The following is a 21453-nucleotide window of genomic DNA, read 5'->3' as shown; positions in this document are numbered from 1 at the left end:
TAGACTGGTTAATATTGAATAGTTGAATCATTGCTGTAAGGGTTCTTAACTACTGAGAGCCGTGCAGCCCACTGTAATTAATATCCATATCATTTTTTTAGAATTTCGAAAACGCGGTTTCTCTAGGCACTTTGGCCCAACAAATTTTGGCAACATCACTCCAAAATACACGCTCTGTCGAGAAGCTTACAGGCAAAGCACCTTCTCCATTGCGCGGAACTGGTCGAAATAGCCAAAATTTCTAGGGCCACAGCACCGAGGGTAACCGCATTTCCAAAATTCTAAAAACTGATTTGTATATTAATTACGCTAGGCTGCACGTTTATCCTTAATTAAGGACAATAACAGGAAGAGCTAAAAAATTTAATGTTCAATATTAGTTAACCACCTGTACTTTCGTACACAAAGAGCGTCGACCCGCAGGTGGCCGTGGACTAGCGTCTTCGAGCAACTAAGAGCTTGTTGTGAACCATTAGGACAGTAAAATAATCTCAACGAAGATACTCATTTAGTCTTAGGTTTGCATTTGTACAGTATTTGGTAGTTAAAGCGAAAGGAATGACGGAACGCGTCCATAGCGTTTATTTATGTAGCCGCAGTGTAATTGGCTTTGCTACGAAATGCTTGAGATTGGGCTAGTTGGATTATGGTCATATGGAAGACGTGTGCATCTTAGATTGACGGAGACAGAGTTAAAGGTGACAGTACAAATGCTTAAGCGCAATAAGCTTGTGGATGTGGAGCCTTTACTAGAAAACTGCAAAATGATGTGTGTGAGAAAGGCTAGAGCAGTCGCGAGAAGTTCAATCATGAGAGCATCAAAACCACACTGCTGGCTTTTGTCTAGATATTGAGAGCAGCCGCGAAAACCAGGTTGAGAGTTCAAAATTTTTCCGGAAACGAATGCTCCTTTAACAGCGTCATTTTCCCTTAAAACGTTACGAAGGAGAAGTGTAAAACATAGCCTCAAGAGCGGTACACTGATGTCGCAGACGTCTTTTCTCCTTGCGGTTTTATCCTTTAGCTAACAACTGTGCAGTGAACAGATTATTTATACAGTATTTTTTGCCGCTTTTAGCATTATATTCGCGCCAATCTTTCTTATCTCCTTACGGAATATTAAAAAAAAAATATTACTTCAAACTCTTTATTGTCACATTTTTCATGTCGCCAATTCGTACAGTAACAATAGCAGGAGCGCCTTTTTATTATTTCCTTGATGAATGGAAATCATTCTGCTATACTTCAGTTTTCAGTGTACGAAATGTTACTGTATTCAGGCCCAACATTCTCGGGCAATACATTAATAAAATTTAACATAGCAAATACTATTATGGAAATAATGAAGGTAATGACCCGTTCTTCTGAGGCGCAGCAAAATCCTTAAAAATTGTTCCTTTCTATCGAATTGAACAGTTAATACTCTCAGAGGAAACCATTGATGAAAGCTTTTGATCATAGCAGAAACATCAATAGAAAAAAATGTAACCATAAAGCGCTTCCCGCTCAAAGATGCTTTTGTCCATAATTGTTGGGTACGTTTACGAACTAAATGCTGATAAGGGACTAACTACTTATTAGCATTCAAAGAGGGAAGCTATACAGCTTTCACAGAAACTTGGTGTTTAAATTAAAATTCGCCGCCGCGGTGGCTCAGTGGTTATGGTGCTCGGCTGCTGACCCGAAAGACGCGGGTTCGATCCCGGCCGCGGTGGTTGAATTTCTTTGGAGGAGAAATTCTAGAGGCCCGTGTACAGTGAGGTGTCAGTGCACATTAAAGAACCCCAGGTGGTCGAAATTTCAGGAGCCCTCCACTACGGCGTCTCTCATAGCCTTAGTCGCTTTGGGACGTTAAACCCCATAAACCAACCAACTAAATTGAAATTTATACTGGCCCTGGTTCCGAAACCGGGACCACCGCTTGTCCGAGGCAGTAGCTCTCTCAACTGTGCTAAGCAGGACGGATAAAAGATCGTAAGGAGAGAGCGCATTGATCTACAAACCAAAGTGGGGATAGTGTTACCCCAATGCCTAGGATGATCTCCCAATATGCAGTACATCTGTAATAAGGGAGTTATTACTCCACCCAAGCGCAGCCATACGGCTACAATAGTATGCTATATGGCTTTCACAGAAACGTCATAGTTGGAGATAAATTCGTGCTTGATCCTGACATGTGTGGGCATCGGGCTCGAACCCAATACCAGCTCGAATTCTTATACAACTGTGAATTTCTGCGAGAGTTGTATAGGTTTCATCTACAGCCGTAAGGCTGCGCTTGGGCTAATGCTAATGAGTGATCACCTTCTTAATGTAAATCAACTCAACTTCGGGGATTCCCTTAAACATTGGGCGAACTAGGCAGTGAAATTGGATACTAGAGAGTGGTGGACAGGCCGTTTGCCGCCATTCTCATAATTCTCTCAGTTAACGCCTGATGTAACTCGTTTTTGCAGGGTCCATTTGTGCCAGCATAATCCTACACTGGAAAAAAAGATAACGGATGATTTAACGCTGTAAGCAGCACTCGAATTAGGTGCGCTCTCCCTTCGGTTCCTAATTCAGTGTCGGTTTCGGTTCCACGCTTGGTTTAAGAGGGCAATGCAAGAGCGACCTGTTTTGAATGCATTGCGCACTGATGGAAGCTGTTGAAGATGACATCAAAACGCAGCGCCAGATATTGGCAGTTAAACACGCAGGATATTCGGATGCGGAGATAACTAATGGTGTAATGCAGCGTCCGGCGACGCCGATCTGTTCGGGCCGCTGCGGGTTAGCAACCCACTTGCTTCTTTTGAGTACTCACGCCTAAAGTGGTTTGAATAGTTCTCCATAAATGCTGCTGGCATGTTGCCCACAACACGGTGAGCAAGTTGCCACCTGTCCACCGTGGCAGGCGGGCCACTTGCCAGAGGCTGCCTAGAAGCAGTGGCGAAATCTTAGATTCCTGGTTTTAGTCCTAGCTCGCTAAAAACTGCTGTTTAATTTATATAGGATTACTTGCCACAGATCGGGAATGCGCAGCCACGCTGCAAGGACACCGCGAACATAAAGCATTGTACTTCCTGTTCTGACGCAGCATACTAGCACTGGTGATCGGGGTAGCCGTCGCCATGACGTGCCTGCTGGACGCGTTCAGCGTCACCGTGCTCATGATGTCGACCGTGGAGTGCATCGTGGACGAGATCTACTTCCACATAATCCAGGCCAACCTTTCAACCGGTCAGTGTACTGCCTGGCAGCCTTCTTAAGACTCTCCGTGGCATTATCTCAATGATGTGCTGTAGGGATGCATGCGCCAAGGACGTGTGAGCCCCCACGAATTGTATCGGCGTGTCACTTATGTCCTAGAACTAGGTTACAGCGAACGGTAATGTGGCGGAGTCCGTTTCTGACTCGATAGGGTGCTCATCCGGCAGCGCCTGTTCTGCTTCGTTGGCTTGACGCGAGGAGAGACACATCGATGCGACAAGAAGCAGGAGTACCTTCACGCGTGTGCCGGTGTTCTTATATGTTTTGTCGCGCATATAGGCAAGTAACTTTCATATCAGCAATAGTTCTAGCTTTAGGTTTATGCCGCTAGGGGAAACCGCAGCGTAGCTAGCCGAGCCAGTCCATCGTAGCAGAAAACCATTGCGTCGATCCTACCGGACCCCCACCACAGTTTGTGCGTATTACATGGGCCTTGCGGACTGCCGTTAGTTGTGTGTTGAGCAGTCAGTTGATGCACTCCTGCTATGCGGCTGCCGCGCTTCCTTCGATTGTAAATAGCAAGTTTTCAAGAGAGAGAAAGCGCCCTGAGCTGCTGCGGTGGCTCAGATGTTCTGGCGCTCGGCTGATGACCCAAAAGACTCTTGCTCGATCCCGTCCGCGACCGTAGAATTTCATTGGAGGCTTATTTCCAGAGGCTCGTGTACTGTGCGATGTCAGTGCACTTTAAAACCCCAGGTGGTCCAAATTTTCGGAGCCCTTCAGTACGTGATCCGTCATAGCCTGAATCGCTTTGGGGCGTTAAATCCCCATAAACCATAATCCGGAAAGCAGCCAGAATTCCCCGTATAAGTTTTCTTTAAGCTGATGTGATAACCTGCACCGTTGTTGAAGGTTCGCTGTTACCAGAAGCCAGTGTACTGCCCCAATGGCATGGGTATGCGCTAACGGCCTTTCTAGCTGGGTGACCCAGCTACGATGCCGCGTATCTCGCCAGTGTAGACACATTGCTTTCCGGGCAAGCATGGCGCGTACTGATTCTTAAATCGGATAGTTTGCTAAATAGGCATCTTCAGGTTAGGCTTACGTTCCCATAAAATGAATGGAGCATAAAGCGCTTAGCGTAGCGCCAGCCGATACAGCCACCAAGAAGTTCTAGTCCACGACAGATAACGACAAATCACCCTTGAACCGCGATAAAGAGGAACCAACTAACGAAAGCCTCACGCGAAAACTTCCTCCACAGTAGTGAGACACGAGAGTCGGTATGAGCCAAAAAATGTAGTTACAGCTAAATTATATGACTTCCAGCATTTATCAAATTGACCCCCTCTCACGGGTTGCAATCCCGACATCGCGCAACGAAAGTCTAGAAACTCTCATTCACCGCTTACGATTGGGAATATTCTATATGAATCAGGCTGTACATAGAATTCGGCGTGCTGACAACCCACGGCGCGCATGCGGCCACGAGGTTCAGGGTGTAACTCATCTTCTACGCGATTGTCCAGAGCATGACAGTTTTAGGACCCGAATTCCTTGATGAAAGGCCTTTTAGTCTTTAAGAAGTGTTAGGTACATGGCCGAAGCCTGCGCTAATAAGGAAACAGGCGATAATTGCCGTGAAATCTTTCTTAGAGGACAGTGCCACCCTTGGGAAGTGCTAGATATTGCTTGTTCGCCTCTGCACGCGCTGTCCAGTGTCGTGCAAGTCGTCAGTATTTATATTATTTATCTGATGTATGTGATATTGGTAACGCTATAGCTCATTGTTTTTCGTTCATTTCTTTGATTTATGGTTTTATACCGTTTACTGTGATTAGTACAGATTATTGGTTGTAGTATATCCTGAATTTATGTCACTAGGTAACATCATTATTTATAGGATATTTACATACTTTATTTTATCATTTCTGCCATGTCTATTGCATTTGTCTTGTTGATTGTGCGTGTTGTCGCTCTGCTTTGTTGAGCGTTGTGTCACCATTTCAAAGTGTCCTTCCACCATGATGCGCAAAGGAGTAGCAGGCGCCAGAACGAGGCGCTAAGATCTCCTTTTACGTCCGTGTCAATAAAATAAAATTCATAGCGAATTGACGATACCACATCAAATACTAAATGAACAGTTTCCTGCGCCTGCCTGGCATGTCACCGTTCGCGGCTTCGATTTTCGCATGAAAGGTACCTGAATTGCCGACAGCGGCAACCAGGAGGTGCTGAGATGTTACCTTTAGCTGACAATATCACCTTTCGCAACAACTTAGCAGAAAACATGAACATGAAGAAACCAGCATGTAGCACTTCAAGGCACAGGTTGTAGGGTCACAGCTGCCTTTACACCAGAGGTGTAATTACCTCTTGGACGTCTCTTAGGTGGCACAATCATTATGCATGCACATTGAGACCATATTACTAATATTAATACTTCCAAGAACTCTAGTACTAAAAGACCTTTAATCGACCACAATTTATAGGCCGAGCATGTCGACCGCCTGGGCGACCAGAAGTCGCTGTTCTTCCCCTTCAGCGCCAAGCCAGTCGAGCCAGGTGGTGATGGATAGAGAGGGGGGGGGGGGGGGTAGGATCCCGACAGCTGAGCAGCCGGGCAATCGAAGAGGCAATGGGCCTGGTCCGCACAGATACAGGGGCAGTTGGAACAGGAAGGGTCCGACCGATAGCGATAGAGAAAGAGGCGGGACGGGGTGATAACTGCATTCATTTGGATGAGCCGAAGAAGACGAGACTCCGGCACGGTGAGTGATGGATGAGGGGGAGGGTAAAGGCGTTTGTCGACGCGGGACTCTAATCGGGCTATTGTTAGCTGAAATAAACAACCACCGAAATCGACGCGAATACCACGGCTTTCTTCTTACCATGACATCAAGCGTGTGGTCGTGCTCTAGCGTTACTCTCGACTTTAGAGCATTGGCTGATCGCATAGTATTCCCCGCTTCTAATTAGCATTTTTCCACTTGTAACTAAATTTGGAAGAGCAAACACGTCTATCTAAGCGCATCTTGATATCGATCATAGCAGCCATTCTTGGTCCTTCTATACAACTTGGAACTAGCAGTTGGGCTCCGACAGGCTTCGACTGAACCACTTTCTTTCTCGACGCCATGACCTTTCGTTCGTAGAAAGCAAATAAATTGAATTTTCAAATATATTCTAATAAAACTGCACAATGTATGCCAATTTTAAATTTTTTTTTTGCGCTGCGTTACTATCCAGGCGTGTACGACGCAAACCGACATAGGTTGCCGGGAAGCCCCGTAACTACCGGGTCGATGCAGCCCCATCGCACGGGAGACTCAACTGAGCATGTGTCGTACTTCGCCTACCGCCGCAACCTCTTCAACGAGTACGGAACCTACGTCCTGTAAGTGGTTGTAGGTTGTCCTGGGGCGGAAGTGCAGCCTCTAGCCGTATATAGGCAGGTGCAGAAAATTCTTAGCCTATATATTTTACAAAGAATTTCAGCCGTTAAGAAAAGACCTCCACCTTTACCTTGCTTAGCCCCCGAAGTAAAGATCTGGCTCAGATAGTACATATACCGGTGGTGCATTTTAAAAATATCAAGAATGTGCCCCCCATGATCTTGGAATGGGAAATAGGGAAGAAAGTTAACAACAGAGACCAGTGGTGCTGAAGTAGCAACATGAAGCGTGCACCTTAATTATTTATTGTTTACGCTGTGCCTCTAACGATACCGATGCAGGTATAAAATCGTGAAATCTGTAATGCTCCTGGTGTAGGCAGGTCATCTTCAAATAAAAATCATGGTCGATTTGAACAGTTAGGCTAAATGCGAATTAGGTGCGCTGGCAGTTGGGTTTTTCCTTCGGTTCTGGTGTTCAGATCCAGTGTTCCTGGATGGCAATTGTTCGGACAGCGATAATAGGTTAATGTTCATATATAGGGAGTTGTACATTATTTCCATTCATAGATACCTGGGAGTCTTCCACCATTCCTTGCGCAGTGGTGCAGCGGTTAAGATGTGTCATCGCTCTCCTATTGCATGTGCTGCCATCGGTGTGACTTGCGTTGCTTGGGTAAGGGTGCGACCCAAGTTGGTGTCTCCGACGAGCCTCTTACGATTAAATGAGCGGCTTTCAGATAGATATATAGGATGCTAATGTACAGAGAGAGACGGGTTGCTCGCCGCCCGGTGGGCAGGTGAGCAGCCCGCTAGAAAGGCAGCTTCAGACGAACACACGACTAAATGCGGGGAATGACCACTATGAGCGGTAGCGCACTAAAAAGTGCGCTTTCAGCTATACCCTTGTACAAATTGTTTCTTGCTATTAGACAAACCTGAATTATTTCCCGCTTTGGCATCGGGCAAAAAAAAAACAATTTTATAGGGCGGCATGCGACTTAACACGAAAAATCTAATGCACATTAGACATATAAGACAGCAAGTGGATAAACTAAGTTCAACTATTTATATTGTGCAAGCCCACACAATGTGCAAATATCCAGTGCAAATGCAGACGCTTGAAAACAAAGTTATATCATTTATTAATCATAATTTATGGACCATCATGCCACAGCGAAGCTTCTGGGTTATGGCGCTCAGCCGCTGACCCGAAAGACAGGTTTCGATGCCGGCCGCGGCGGTCGAATGACGGTGGAGGCGAAATTCTAGAGGCCCGTGTACTGTGCGATGTCAGTGAACGTTAAGGAACCCCAGGTAGTCGAAATTTCCGTGCCACTTCACTTCTTCAGCACTTCACTACGACGTCCCTCAGCCGGAATCCCATTGGGACATTAAACACCCGCATGCCTTAAACCATTCATTACCACCATTTATTATGGTAAAAAGCAGCCACAATTGAAACGAAACTCTTGGGAATGCTGCTACAATTCTCATTTTTTTGAAAAGGAGTATATTGTAGGTGCGCAAAAATTGCATCCCTGTCCTTTAAATTACCGAAAACAGCAACCTACCCAAGCACTTAGCTCTCGTGGCTCACCTTTCACTGACTGGAAAATGAAAATAAAATGTAAATTTAATAGAGTTAACCTAAAGTTCATTTAGCGCCTAAATTGAGAGAAGCCATCCTGGCCAATTATTCACAGTTCGGGTCATTTCCACGAGAAAAAGCGCCTTAAACGTTTTCTCAAAGTGTTAAACCTATGAGTTCGATTTGCACCGAATGGTTCCAAAATCAGTTCGACCAGGGCTGCCAAGTTTCGAACTGTGAGACGCGAGGTAAAAAAGCACCGCTCCCACCCTCGTCTTTGCTATTGAATAAAAGAGTTTCGCCTTTATTATTCGATAACTGGTTGACGAATTATGATCTTCCTTAGTTACAATATCAAAACTCTTTAAGAAAATTTTGCAAATCCACAAAGCTTAATGAGTAATAAAAATGAGCGAGAAATAAAATAAAATTCCTTTAACGGTGGTGTATCTTACAATATTTCTTCAGGGGATGACAAAAAAATGCCTTTAACGGTGGTGTATCTTACAGTACTTCTTCAGGGGATGACTTAGTAATCTTGGCCAGATTCGATAAGCGATTTTATATGGTTTGCTGTAAAGTGTGCATTCTAATGCTCAAGGGGATTTCCTGTTCACTAAGCATCTTCATTTATTACTGCATACATCTTCCTCACATTTAGTTTAACTCCCCAAAATGAGTTGTTCCTTTGTGACGCCAGCCCGGCACTGGTTCTCTGTCGTTTTCCGGCCGCACTTCGCAGAGGGTAGATCAGGTGGCAGCGTTGCTTTACCTGAGATGCATCAATTCCCAGGGACGAGCGCAACACGCTGTTCAAGGCCATGATGGCGGCCGTCGTGTACGGGTCCAACATTGGCAGCGGTGGCACCTCGCGAGGCTCCCAGCAGGGCTACTACCTGCTGCACTTCCTGCGCCAGTGAGTGGCAACTTGTGACGGCCTGTGCGCAAAATTCCTCTCTCTGCTTACCGGGCAGGCGAACGGGGGCAGCCCACTATAATTATCCACCCGCCCCGGTGGCTCAGTTGGTATGGTGCTCGGTTGCTGGCCCGAAAGACGTGGGTTCGATCCCGTCCGCGGTGGCCAAATTTCGATGAGGCGAAATTCTAGAGGCCCGTGTACTGCGCGATGTCAGTGCACGTTAATGAACCCCAGGTGGTGGTTATTTCCGGAGCCCTTCACTACGGCGTCCCTCATAGCCTCAGTTGCTTTGAGACTTTAAACCCAATAAACCTATAATTACCCAGGAATATTTTTACAAAGTCAACGATACATTCACCCGTTCCGTGAACATCAAAATGTTGAAGCATGTCATAGAAAATGCATAGTTGTAAGCTTTACTATTACTTCTAGTATGTTGAAGCATCTGGGAGAATTTCGTCGCATGTTCTTGAGCTTAGCCCCTAATGCAAAAGCTTGCATCATGATATGCCTATTGCTTCGTAATTTCTTTTTTTTTTGTTTTATTTCCTTGTTATCGCTCCTAAACTTGACATATGTGCGTTTTGCAAGAGTGAATACCGAGTGCACTGTGGGGACTTTCTTCCATTGTGCCATAGTTTTCTTTCCGTGTGCTTCTTGTGCATGCAGCCGAAAACACGTTATCTTTTGGACTTTTAGCGCTGTTAAAACAGTAGTCGTTGGCACATTTGCTATTTATAATGACCGGTTTTTGGGCTGTGGTGCCCTTCTGTGTGCTATAGCAGGCGAAAAATTTCTGGATAGATAGACACTGCATTTTTGTCGTACAAAAATTTCGAACTTTCTGTTTGTCCATAACCGAAGAGCCGATTGGACCTATTCACTGGGCAAGTTCCTGGTGGTTGACATTGCTGAAAAATAACCGGACTATACCAATCAATCTTTTTAAAGTTAACAAATATTTATTTCAGAAGCACGAAGTTTTAAATCTACGCTGACCTGTGACGTTCATTTCCAACACTTGCACAATGATCTAGCCCCCTATAATAATAAATAAACAAGCTGATTGAATAATTTGAATTATTCATCCTTTTATAGAGCTCCACCACGTACCTAATATCCGCTTAGCCGTACGGTTCAACTGCATAGGCACAGTTTGTGACACAAAATTGGTAAACGTCAAAAACATTCACACTCTATATCTAGATGCCTTTTAGTATTGTGCAGGCATAAATATGCTAGGTTTGTTTCCTGGAAGTAAGATCCTTAATGCTCTCTTGTTAAGCAACGTACACGAGACAGCGGTAATTGTATATAATTCAACTCTGAGGTACACACTGGCTCACGTCGGGGCCACGCGCTACCCATGGTGCTGCGTTATGTCACGACCTGATGAACTTGTGAGGCCGAAGGCCACTGAATGTGGTGTACAGTCTGCACGCCTGCCCGGAGTGTCAAATGCATGGCATCAACCTTTCTACACTGTATTTTCTCTTTGTGTAAAAGTTGCTTATTGTCATTGCAGTACACTTGGTTCGGCAACCATACTATGCATGCTGTTTTATAGGTATCACAGAAAGGTAATTTCCCCGCCGCGGTGGCTCCGTGGTTACGGCGCTCGGCTGCTGACCCGAAAGACGCGGGTTCGATCCCGGCCGCGGCGGCTGAATTTCGATGAAAGGCGAAATTCTAGAGGCCCGTGTGCTGTGCGATGTCAGTGCACGTTAAAGAACCCCAGGTGGTAGAAATTTCCGGAGCCCTTCACTACGGCGTCTCTCATAGCCTCTGTCGCTTTGGGACGTTAAACCCCAATAAACCAAACCAACCAGAAAGGTAATTATTTGTTCCAGAAAATATGACGATTGGAAATTTAATTAGAGATGTAGAAATGCGCACACATTGTCAAGGAGCGCCCTTTTTGTGTACAGCAGTTCAAAACATGATCAAAATTTGCCAGTCCTTAGCCCTTGGCAGAGACGTGTTTACTGGCTGCGGCTGTTGGTGGTATTTTTTTTTTTTTTGCGCGGCACAAAACGTAAACACCGTGGTCGTGCTGTCCTGTGAATGGGCGTACTCTCCCTGCAGAACCTGTCGCATAAATTTTGGTGTCATGCGTCCCGCGACGTAACACGTTGGCGTGTCGCGTGACTAAACTACATGGTTCGACGCTGTTCCAATGATAAAGTGTCCTAAAAACTGCCTTTGCTAAAAAGAAAAAAGCATCCGCACGCCGACGCAGACTCACTTATCGCCAACTACCACACCGCTAACTTCCGCACCGCAAGCTTGTGCGTTTGTGGTCCAGGAGAAAGCATACTTCACCGTGAGCCTTTTTTTTAAGGCGAAAGATGGACTTCGTGATCACAGCTGCAAAGTCGTTTCAAAGCTGAACCCTGACCTTAAATTTACCTTGTGAGCCTAAATAAATAAAACAAATATTGCCGTGGCTGCGGTTCGAACCTGCGGCAGTGCGCACATATCAGCTTCGCTGGCCTGTGCAAGATAACACTATGCTATCACCATAGGCTATGACTTCTCGTGTTAAACTGCAACACACTCGCGCTGTGTACTGCAACTCGTCCTGGCATTGATCAACTAATACCACTATCGAACTAATGTCGTCGCCAGACATGCCGATGACCCAGCAAAGCAAAGCCATAAGCCAACCAGGGTAAACACATGCTTTCGCACATATAGTAGTATTGATTCCATTAAAGCCCTACCACTTATTTTACTTAATGGTTTCCCTTCACTCACGCAAACTAATGCAAATATTAAGGCAAGAAAGGGAACACCACGTAGAGTTCCTTTATAAAAAAATGGACTGTAGAGCAGCGATGCAACACCCAACCACAGCCAGCAGAACATGGGCCTAATGGAACAGGAGACCATCCTGCCATTCAGTAATACCTAAATCAAGAAAACATGTTGGCCGGTAAAGTTGTCGGTAAACAGATGACCGCACTACGGATATATTTTAGTGTTGGGCGAAGCAGATAATGAACAACATAAAGCTTTGCTTAAAGTTTGGCTTACAAGGACTCCTCCTGGTGTCAAAGTGCTTTGAGCTCAGAATCATGCCAGCATACTAACACGCTCGCAGGACGTACAAGGAGGCCACGACACTCAACTATTTCACCTGGACAGCTTACTCTGCTCCGTCCGTGGTGGCTTCTGCCGTGTTCCTCTGGTGGCATCTCTGCAATCGATGGGTGCCTCGCGGGTGAGTGTGCACCGGATTGACCTTTCACGACATGAAGTGAATTGATTTTTATTCTCACAAATGAACATCAGCTAGTTTGTCTTGTATTTAGGTTGAACCACTTCCACAGTGCACCAAAAATTGCATAGCGCTTCGAGGAGATGCTCTACTAGTTTTATATGCCGCTTCATGCAATTTAAAACCATTTATTTCTGGCCTATAATTATATCCAGTTTTAGATCAAGTTTGGTTCACTTCTCTATCATTGCTACAGAGCTCTACAGAAGGCAGAGAAAACTCGACAGCGTGAACCTAAGAGAACGACTCTGCATGAACTCTGCCGCTGTATTGTAATTAGGCACGAAATCGCAAATACTACCGCCTATTGTTAGAAGAGTTTAGCACATCAAGTGATTCTGCCTTTAACGAAAGAACAACAAAACTTGAGCGCTGCCTGAAGAGTTGGCCGTGTGTAGTGAGCACATTCAACAGTTCAATGCACTGCGCCATTTTTTAAAGGAATCTTTGAATGGACTAAGATTACAACGGATTGCTAGGCCAAATGGTTGTACACATTAAAATGTAAACGTGACAGACGTCACATGTATGACGGGGATACAAACACTGCGATAACATAGCTAGATTACCGTTTTCCTATAGAGATATTTTTATCTTCTCTGGCTACATCAACTGATTTCTTAATTTCTTTAATTGAGATTTTCATTTTCGTCGCCCTCCAGAATAAGGGAACATCACATAGGGTCTAGGTGCAAGGTTTATTGTGGTGACAACTGGCCAAAATTTACTCCTAAAGAACGAGCCATCAGCGTAATTTTTGCTTCATTTATAGTTGTTTTGTTTGCTATCTTTTTTGTGAACAGTCCCACTGGTGCACGATGCAAAGCTTGAATGAAACTGAGGTTCTTGGTGCGGTTTACTTTCTTTCATTAATGCTCGTTCTCGCTGACTCCCAAAAGGTGGCTGAAGAAAGAACAGGATTTGGTATTGCACTTATAAAGAAAAGCCATCAATTGTTCCGGCACTTTTTCCCATGCGGTGGGCCCTGTGCTTGGCGGTAATTATTATCCCGGAACTCTCCTTCTCAAAATCACTTTTCCGGCAATACGCTGGAACCTAAGAAAGTTCTCACAGCCGAAAATATAGGCCGAGCTTCTGCAACGACGGAAGGAACACAGAGGGAAATAGTATTACACAGTCAACGGGCCGCGGGACAGTCCAGTATTATTGCATGCTTGAAGATACTACCGACACCTATTTTCAAAATAGGCCGGGCGGAAAATTACCGTAGTGACGAATACGAATCCGCAAGCTCCCCTCCAATACACAGCGCACGTTGTTAGCTCTCTCAAGCCGTAATGCTTATTTTCCCTTCCGTTTGGAATGTTCAAGCTCATAAATTAACGTGCTGAGGTACTCGCGAACACAATCGGGTCTGGCTGCCATCAGCGGTATCCTCTGATTAAAACACTACCCAGTCGAGTGCCGCTCTAGCTTTCGCGGTGTACACCAAAGGAAAATTCTAAACGGAGAAAACACCCATTCATGGGCACTACATCATGCCTCATGCGCATTAATGCAGCTTAAACATCGACTAATGGAATGTTACAAAACCATGGCTGCAGTACGTCCTCCGTGCCGTTACATGCGGAACGCCTTGAAGAAAAAAACGCATTTAAATGCTGTTATCCATGACGAGACTCACCGCTATAAATCTGTGAGCTGTTACGAGAGTCACAGCTCACGCGAGACTACCAGCTTGAGAGGAGCACTTCTTTTCATTTCAGTAGGCCTCCCTTTCTCTTCTTTTGTCTGCAAGCGTCGCATAAATGAGAGCGTAGTGTCTGTAGTGCTGGAGAAGGGTTTAGTTGAGGAAGCGCAGTTTCAACTGTAGACGAATCAAAACTTCAAAAATCTACAAGGTGAAAGGTAGACTGCGTGAAGAAAAAAGAAAAGGGGAAATGTAGACTGCCTGCAATGACCAAGAATCAAAATTAATTAATTGCACTTAAATACCATAGCAAGGCTCCTACCAGAGCAGAACCACATGGTGAGAATATGGTTGTATGGTTGTAAATCTCTTCATGCCGAGTAGTGGCCTAATATATCCCTTACTTAAAACTTCAGTTGTATCCGAGAGTTCTTTTACTAAAAAGATTTTTCGTCGCACTACTCATCATATCAGCTTCTGGAAAGAGGAAGCCCACAAAATGTTCCACTTGCTGACCGAACGATGCTCCTCGACCGAGAAATTTCTTTCCAATTCCTCCCTCTGAGCTGAGAAACGTCGCGAATTTTTATAGGTTCCCGGTAGACAAAGCCAAAGTAAATGTAGAATCGTTACCGGCGAAAGTGCACGCCACCATTTCCTTTCGCTGATATTGACTTCAGGCATGACGCATGTTTGCCGCGTAATTTATTTGCTCCTGTCACCGGTGTTGGTAGCGGTGTCCATGGTACCATCTCTTCAAGAAGTCCGGCGTACAGGCTTTTGGGAATCGCTCCCTGAAGCAGCAACCACCAATAATATTTCGGCAAAAGCATCGGACTGTGTGGCCTTCTCAGCGGGCGGCTGTGTGCGTTACCTCGACCTTTTTGGCGCTGTTTCTGGCGCCTCCGTATTACAGACGGAATTTAGGAGCTGCTCGATTGATCGAAAGTTTTGAGAGCTGTTCATAAAATGGAGCCCTTACCGCTAGAGCCGCACATCGGTATCATAGGCAGTGCTGTCATGGCCAGCAGCGTTATAGGCGGCAAGTATTCAGCGCGAATTTTCGCCTCTTAACAGCTTCATAAACACGGTGCTCGGTTCTTAGTTGCCAGCAGTGGCTGCCTAACATTCCTCCTTTGTACTGGAACAAGACAAGCTGCGAGCCAGCAGGTGACAAATTCCCGGAGGTGTGTCGTACCTGCCTCTTAGTTAACCATAAATACTGAAGAGATTTTGATGGCACTTCTGCAAAATTTAGTAAAAGTAATTGATATACAGCACTTTTTCATACTGTATTTTACATAAAACAGCCCATGAAACAAAAACGTTTGCTTACCTAACACGTTTTGATTTTACGGTGACAGGTTCCAGGTTCCGGCACAGACCTCGAACCAGACAAATGTCTACCACGTAAAATACGAGGAAATGAAAAAGCTGGGGTGAGTCTACGGTCAGAGATTTCATCACGTTTTTTCTTCCAATGCGTAATAATGCATGTACTGGAAGTGCTTTGCGCAAGTCGGAGCTCTTACCGTACTCAATGCATCAGAGTATAGCCTTGAGTTCTGCTACTTTCGGAAATTGCAACTTATATTTATTTTTGGGGCTAAAGTGGTTAATTATTGCAGCCGAAAAAAGAAAGGTTGCAGGAGGAAGTCGAAGAATGCAGAACCAACAAGAAAAAAAAACATGGAGGGGACACCTAAGCTTCGCCTTAAGGGTATGACGCGGAAGCTCAAATGGGTTAATTCCCATATATGCGGAGTTAGTCATCCTCGGCTTTGCATTCATAGATCTCTGGCAGTTCCCGTACCACTCCCGGTGCAGTGGTGAGTGGTTAAGCGATGCTCCACTGCCCGGCGATGGCAGGTGCTGCCGCTGCTCAGATTTGTACGAGCCAAGTTGCTCTTCGTGAGCAGCCTCTCGGGATCAATCATTAATTTAAATGCCACTGCAACAGTCCTCAGTTTGCTCACAATCCGGTGGGCAGCTTGTAATGACGCCACAAGGTCATGTGACCTTAGTAACCAACCTAGGTTGCTTCTCCGGTGAATTTTCGTTCCCAACGCCGACGACGACGACGCTGGATTTTCTGGACATGCCGCCTGCCAAACGCTGTAACACGCCACCTGACGCCTACGACGACGCGGTACGCAGGAATGGGCGTCTGAGCTGCGCTCTAGAAACACATGTGAGGGAAACATGGAAAAGAAACATTTCCTTTCCGGAAAAGATCGAAGATCTTTGATTTCAATTAACTTCTATTTATGCTTGCGTGGTCTTCCCCTCTTCCTCTCTTCGTTCTTTTTTTTCTGGTTATCATGTTTAGCCACTGCAAATACCCGAATAATTTGTTTATAGCTCGCGATTCGTCTCGTCTGCATCTTGTAGCAAGTTTTAATCGGGGTGCTAAAAGAAGGCGGTTTTTAAATATACCGCAAAAATAGTGACGATCTGCTCAGCCATTACTTTAATTTGTAGACCTCTACCGAGTAGCCTTCGGCACAAAGCATCTCCTTTATCCATAAGATTTTCTCTCGAATCTAACGCACAAAGTTAACTTTGATTTCAAGCGTATGCATGACTGACAAAGGCGTCAATGTCTGTCGTATCGAATGCGCTTTTTTTGAGCAAGCTTCGTTGCCGGACCTGTTGCGATATTCATGAAGAGTGTATTCTGGTCCTGCTTCTCAAGGAAAAATGCGCGCCATGGTTGCCTGTACAGGAGCGCCACGCGCTAGACATCACTGAATAGGCTCTCTTGGCTTAGCATTCTGTGCGGCACAGGGTTCGCTGTGCCTCGTGATGCTTGTGAAAAAATAGGGCCGTTCATCAATAGCTTTCCGGTCGCATATGATGAAATGCTGCTCAACTGGCATTACGGAGTGCCAGCATACGATAGCGCCAACACAGCAAGCGCTTGTATTTGTGGTTGCTGCTGTGACAGCCTGCGGCACTGTTCAAGGACTAGTTGGCTGTACTCATAACAGATGGCGACAGTAGTGCTGCAGCTGGCTGCATGATCCGATGGGCAGGACGCACTTCCGTAATCTGGAGCATATCCCATGGAGATGCGCCTTAAAGCAACTTGGACGCCGGTGCAGAGGCGCGTGTGTCTTTTAGCATAGGCAGGCTGCTCTGACCGAGACAGATTTTAAGCGGGTACCCAGCACCATTTATGGCTCCCATGATGGCTCCCATGATGGCTCCCATGATGGCTCCCATTCAAAAGTTCTACGCCGGTCTAAGGCGGACTGCGTGGAAAGATATACTGAGAATGTCTTGCACCTTTAAATTCTCCCTCGTCACTGTAGCCGCCAAAACCAAATGGCTAAGCTGAACCGTGAAACAAATTTTCAACTCCTGTTCCTCAAACATAAGTTAGGCGCGGTACGGTAACAGTTTTCTTTTTTCTTTATTTTTAGCAGGCACATAGTGCACCTTGTTTCCAGCCAAGAAAGCAAAGCTTGGAGTGAATGCTCTTTTTTGGGACCATACTGTTCTCACAAGGGCCCATTTTAAGTATTGGTGCTTCTCAAGCAGCGTTAAATGAAGAGTTGCACACAAAGCAACGACAGTTGGTATGTGACGCGACTGCATGATTCATTTCTTGGAAACGCACAGCCCCCATGGATGGATGAATAAATGGATGGTTGGAAGTTAGGAGCTTCCCCTCTGAAACGGGTTGGCGGCACTTGCCACCATGCTAGTGTTTTAAAAAATTTTTCCTCACATTTGTTTAAGCAATCCGGCCATCGTAACGGTAGTATCTATGACTTCGTCATTTTTATTTAAACGCAATTTTTAATCCTTAACTTGCAGCCTTACGTCAGCTACCCTCTTTTCACCCACAAATCTCCCAATCGTTTTTTGCTAAGTTCTGCAGCAGTTTCATTTACTTTACCTTTATTATCTTTATATCCTAGGGCCTCAGATAGAGTAACAGGGCGCATTAACATCCGGATGGATAGTGTAACATTCAAGTATAAGATATTCAATTATTTATTCGGATTTACTACACACTCTGCATGTGTCATCATCATCTTGGCTAGATTTTTAAGGGATAAGCATTGCTGCCCCATTAAGCGAAAATCCGCGTTGCGTGCGTCCGTGCGTGCGTGCGTGTGTGTGTGTGTGTGTGTGTGTGTGTGCGTGTGCGTGTGCGTGTGCGTGTGCGTGTGCGTGCGTGCGCGTGTGCGTGTGCGTGTGTGCGCGTGCGTGTGGGCGCGCGTGTGTGTGTGTGTGCGTGTGTTTGTTTGTTTTTATTGTGCACTAGATGGTACTCATAAGAGATGACATCCTAATGAAGTCTGGCAGGTGGCGGTTAAATTGATTGGTCGCGCGAGGTGAGATTGGCAGCGCTTGCAGTCACGGGACAGTGGGGCACAACTTAATCGCTGCATCATTGTGCCAGGAGTGGTATGAGGACTCCCAGGGAGCTATGAATGTTAAGTACAGAAAGACTAATTCTGCACATATAGGCATTAACCCATTAGCTATCGCATGATACCTTTAAAGCGGATCAGCACGCAAATCAAAAGAGGTGCGGTGTCGTCGCGAGTGCGGCTACGTAAAACCATGCAGAGGTAGAATTACCAGGTGCGTGGCACGGGTTTACATCAAGCAGCAGCGCGCGGCGACTGCATTCACAAAGTCAGCGGGTGGACTTACTCTGTCTCAGGCGTAAGCAGGCTTAAGCCTCGGCCGACTTCTTTTACCAGCTTCAGTGATTTGGACGCTGCCTCTTGAATTATCACGGAAACATTCGTTCGAGATTATTATTTTCCCATTTCTACACAACTCTAAAGTCTGCTTCTTTTCAACTGAATTAAATCTGTTCTTACCGTCGGCGGTTTTTTTTTTCTGTCGCAAAACAGCTCCGCTTAATGGAAATAGCTGAAATTTCAACAGCATGGAGAATACAATTAAAAGCGCACAATCCCATAAGCTGAGTGGAACAATGCATTATCGCTGAATTTTCATGCTCTTATAGTATTTCCATGTTTTCCTCACGTCCTTTCTTTTACGCCCGGAATTTAGGGCAGGAAAATGGTTTACCAAATCATTTGAGTGTAACTAGCTGTGTGGTTTGCATTTTGAGATGTTTCTTGAGGCTAAGTCGCTGTATAAAATGTGTGATATGAGTCGCAAGGTGAATCTGGAAGTTTCGACGTTCTACTGTTGAGGGAAAGTACTCGCCAAAGATGCACTGTAAGTCTCCTGTACTTCACTGGTATTCATTTGTTGACAGAGATCTTACAAAACGTCTTTCTGTCAAGCCTTGTGGCTTCAGCGTCACTTTTGTTTAAAATCCGCAAAAAAAGTCCCAAACATATCTGCTGCGAGTACGCCAACAGCTTGAACATTCAAAAATGTTAAGGCCTGCACCTAACAGATACGAGCCGGCGATACCACACTAAAAAGAATGCACTAATAATCTATGTTTCTACTTCGGCACTCGTGCATTTTTTTAAACGAATCACTTTTGTATATTTCTCATAGGCAAGCCTAAAGGCGCTATTTTGTCATCAAGTAGGAACTCGCTTCTTATGGCTAATAGACATATGAGTGAATTACTTTTACTCTCTTAGTGTGGGGTCTGTGCACAATAAGAGAGCATCTGCACCATGAGCCTTTACTGCACTCGTCTGACCATTCATACAATCACCCGGCAAGCCTCTTATTCCAGGCAATAGGCAGTTTATTCTCACATTATTGCTACCCGTGGTTGTGACACCTTGCTTTCATCATTACAGCAGACTGCTAACACATGCGCCAAGAAAGAAAAAGGCTGTAGCGTTTATTCCACAACTGTTCAATTTTGAGGAAGAAGCTTGTTCACACAGCATGCATCAAATGAATAGAGTTGTTGCCCACTGCTCTCTGAGCTCTTCTGCATTGCCAGGTTCAAGTCTTACGAGGCCGTGGGCTTGGTCGTTATGGCGGTCTACGTCAACTGTTCCCTTGTCGGCCAGGACTGGATTAACATCACCGACGAGACCAGGTACGTGGTATTTGGGGTCCCTGGCAATTGCGCACCTCATACGGGTAATAATACTGCTGGATGGTCCTTTACTTCTATTGCGACTGGCATCATGAACATGCAATCGTGAGCACTAATCTGTCATTGATTTCTGTACTCTCAGAGAAAGTACATCATCGTATATGAAGTTGGTAGAAATGGGCATATTATCGGGCTAGTTCCTCCTCAAATAATGACTCTTCAAAGGGGCAAGGACGACGAGAGTCCAAGAGTAATCGCTCAATCGCAGCGACCAGCTAATTTGCGACGTTTGTAACGGAATGATTCCGATTATAAGTGGGCGTCACTGCTAACATGATGGCAAAGATGATCAGACGTTTTTACACGGTGTGGGACGCAGCTCATGACACAACTGTCGCATGCTTTTTTGCCGAATAGTCGGGAGCGTCGCGAAAAACATGTGATTTGGGAATGTCGTGCCTTTCGTAAAAGTATAGCTACTGGAAACTTATTTCGGCAGGCAGGCCTCCAAAATTATTCCCTTTTTACGTCTTTTAATGATGGTGCAAGTATTAAAGCAACAGCACGCAGGACAGAGATGAAAGGTTCACAGGCTGCGTTTGTCCTGTCCATCTGTTTTGCGTTTGCGTCTTCCATGCTAGAGATTTAGCACGTATCATCACCTCGCCCATGTCGCTATGGTGGTGAAGTACAAACGAAACTATATAATAACCCTTCTTACCTGGTTACCCTTTATTGAGAACTTTGTTCGCAACTACAGAGTGCAATATTTCAATTTCATAAATTGTGGGAAAGAGATTTTAACGTGTCACCTTGTTTCGCGACATGTTTACCGTCACCATATTGAGCTTGTAGTAAACGTTTGGAAGTTAATTTATTTTTGGCTTTGATAAGGGGAAGCTGCTATATTCAAGCTGCAATGGAAGCTATCCGAGGTCATGCGCCTGCTCGTTTCGTATCGATCGAATAGCGATAAAATCCTTATTCCGAGGGAAATCTTATACGGGCTCCTCTCCTCATCGGCGTCTCCTTGTCCTAGACATTTGGTCTTTGGCTGCTGTTTAAGCTGAGTGGACATGCTGCAATGCAGATGAGAGAACGTCCCCCTCGTGCACACACGTCGCCAGTGGCTCCATTTCTGTCGCAGCGCCGTCCGCTCGGAGACCATGATGGTGGGCCTCACTACGCTGGTGTTCATGGTGCCCACGAGGCGCACCCGAGGATTGCACGGCATGGCGGGACTAGTCTCCGCTGACGTCATCCAGAAGCGCATGCCCTGGGGAGTGTTCCTCCTAGCAGGGGCTGGATGCGCAATGTCACACTGCTTCCAGGTATCTGTATGGTTCTCACCCAAGTGCCCCATGCACGCAGACCTGGTTGTCCTCGCATACTGCCCAGCTCCGTTGCATAGAAGCAAAAAGA

At 45.5% G+C, this 21453-nt stretch overlaps 1 protein-coding gene across 5 annotated transcripts in view; it reads left to right on the top strand.

The window, feature by feature from the left end:
- Positions 1-21453, top strand: part of LOC149370525 (Na(+)/citrate cotransporter-like) — a 46241-nt gene that overhangs the window by 14602 nt on the left and 10186 nt on the right. For 4 of the 5 annotated variants that reach the window (XM_089583520.1, XM_089583514.1, XM_089583542.1 and 1 more), the window contains 7 exons: positions 3080-3222; positions 6442-6589; positions 8971-9093; positions 12200-12319; positions 15392-15466; positions 19933-20031; positions 21179-21362. In XM_089583520.1, coding sequence (XP_089439646.1) covers positions 3080-3222; positions 6442-6589; positions 8971-9093; positions 12200-12319; positions 15392-15466; positions 19933-20031; positions 21179-21362 — 892 coding nt within the window. The remainder of the gene's footprint in view (positions 1-3079; positions 3223-6441; positions 6590-8970; positions 9094-12199; positions 12320-15391; positions 15467-19932; positions 20032-21178; positions 21363-21453) is intronic. The other variant, XM_089583527.1, reaches the window with a different exon arrangement.

Source organism: Amblyomma mixtum, chromosome 1 (genome assembly GCF_055824585.1).
Source record: "Amblyomma mixtum isolate Tamu chromosome 1, ASM5582458v1, whole genome shotgun sequence".
Taxonomy (NCBI): domain Eukaryota; kingdom Metazoa; phylum Arthropoda; class Arachnida; order Ixodida; family Ixodidae; genus Amblyomma; species Amblyomma mixtum.
Note: the sequence above shows the minus strand (reverse complement) of the source record. Positions and strands in the feature narration are given on the sequence as shown.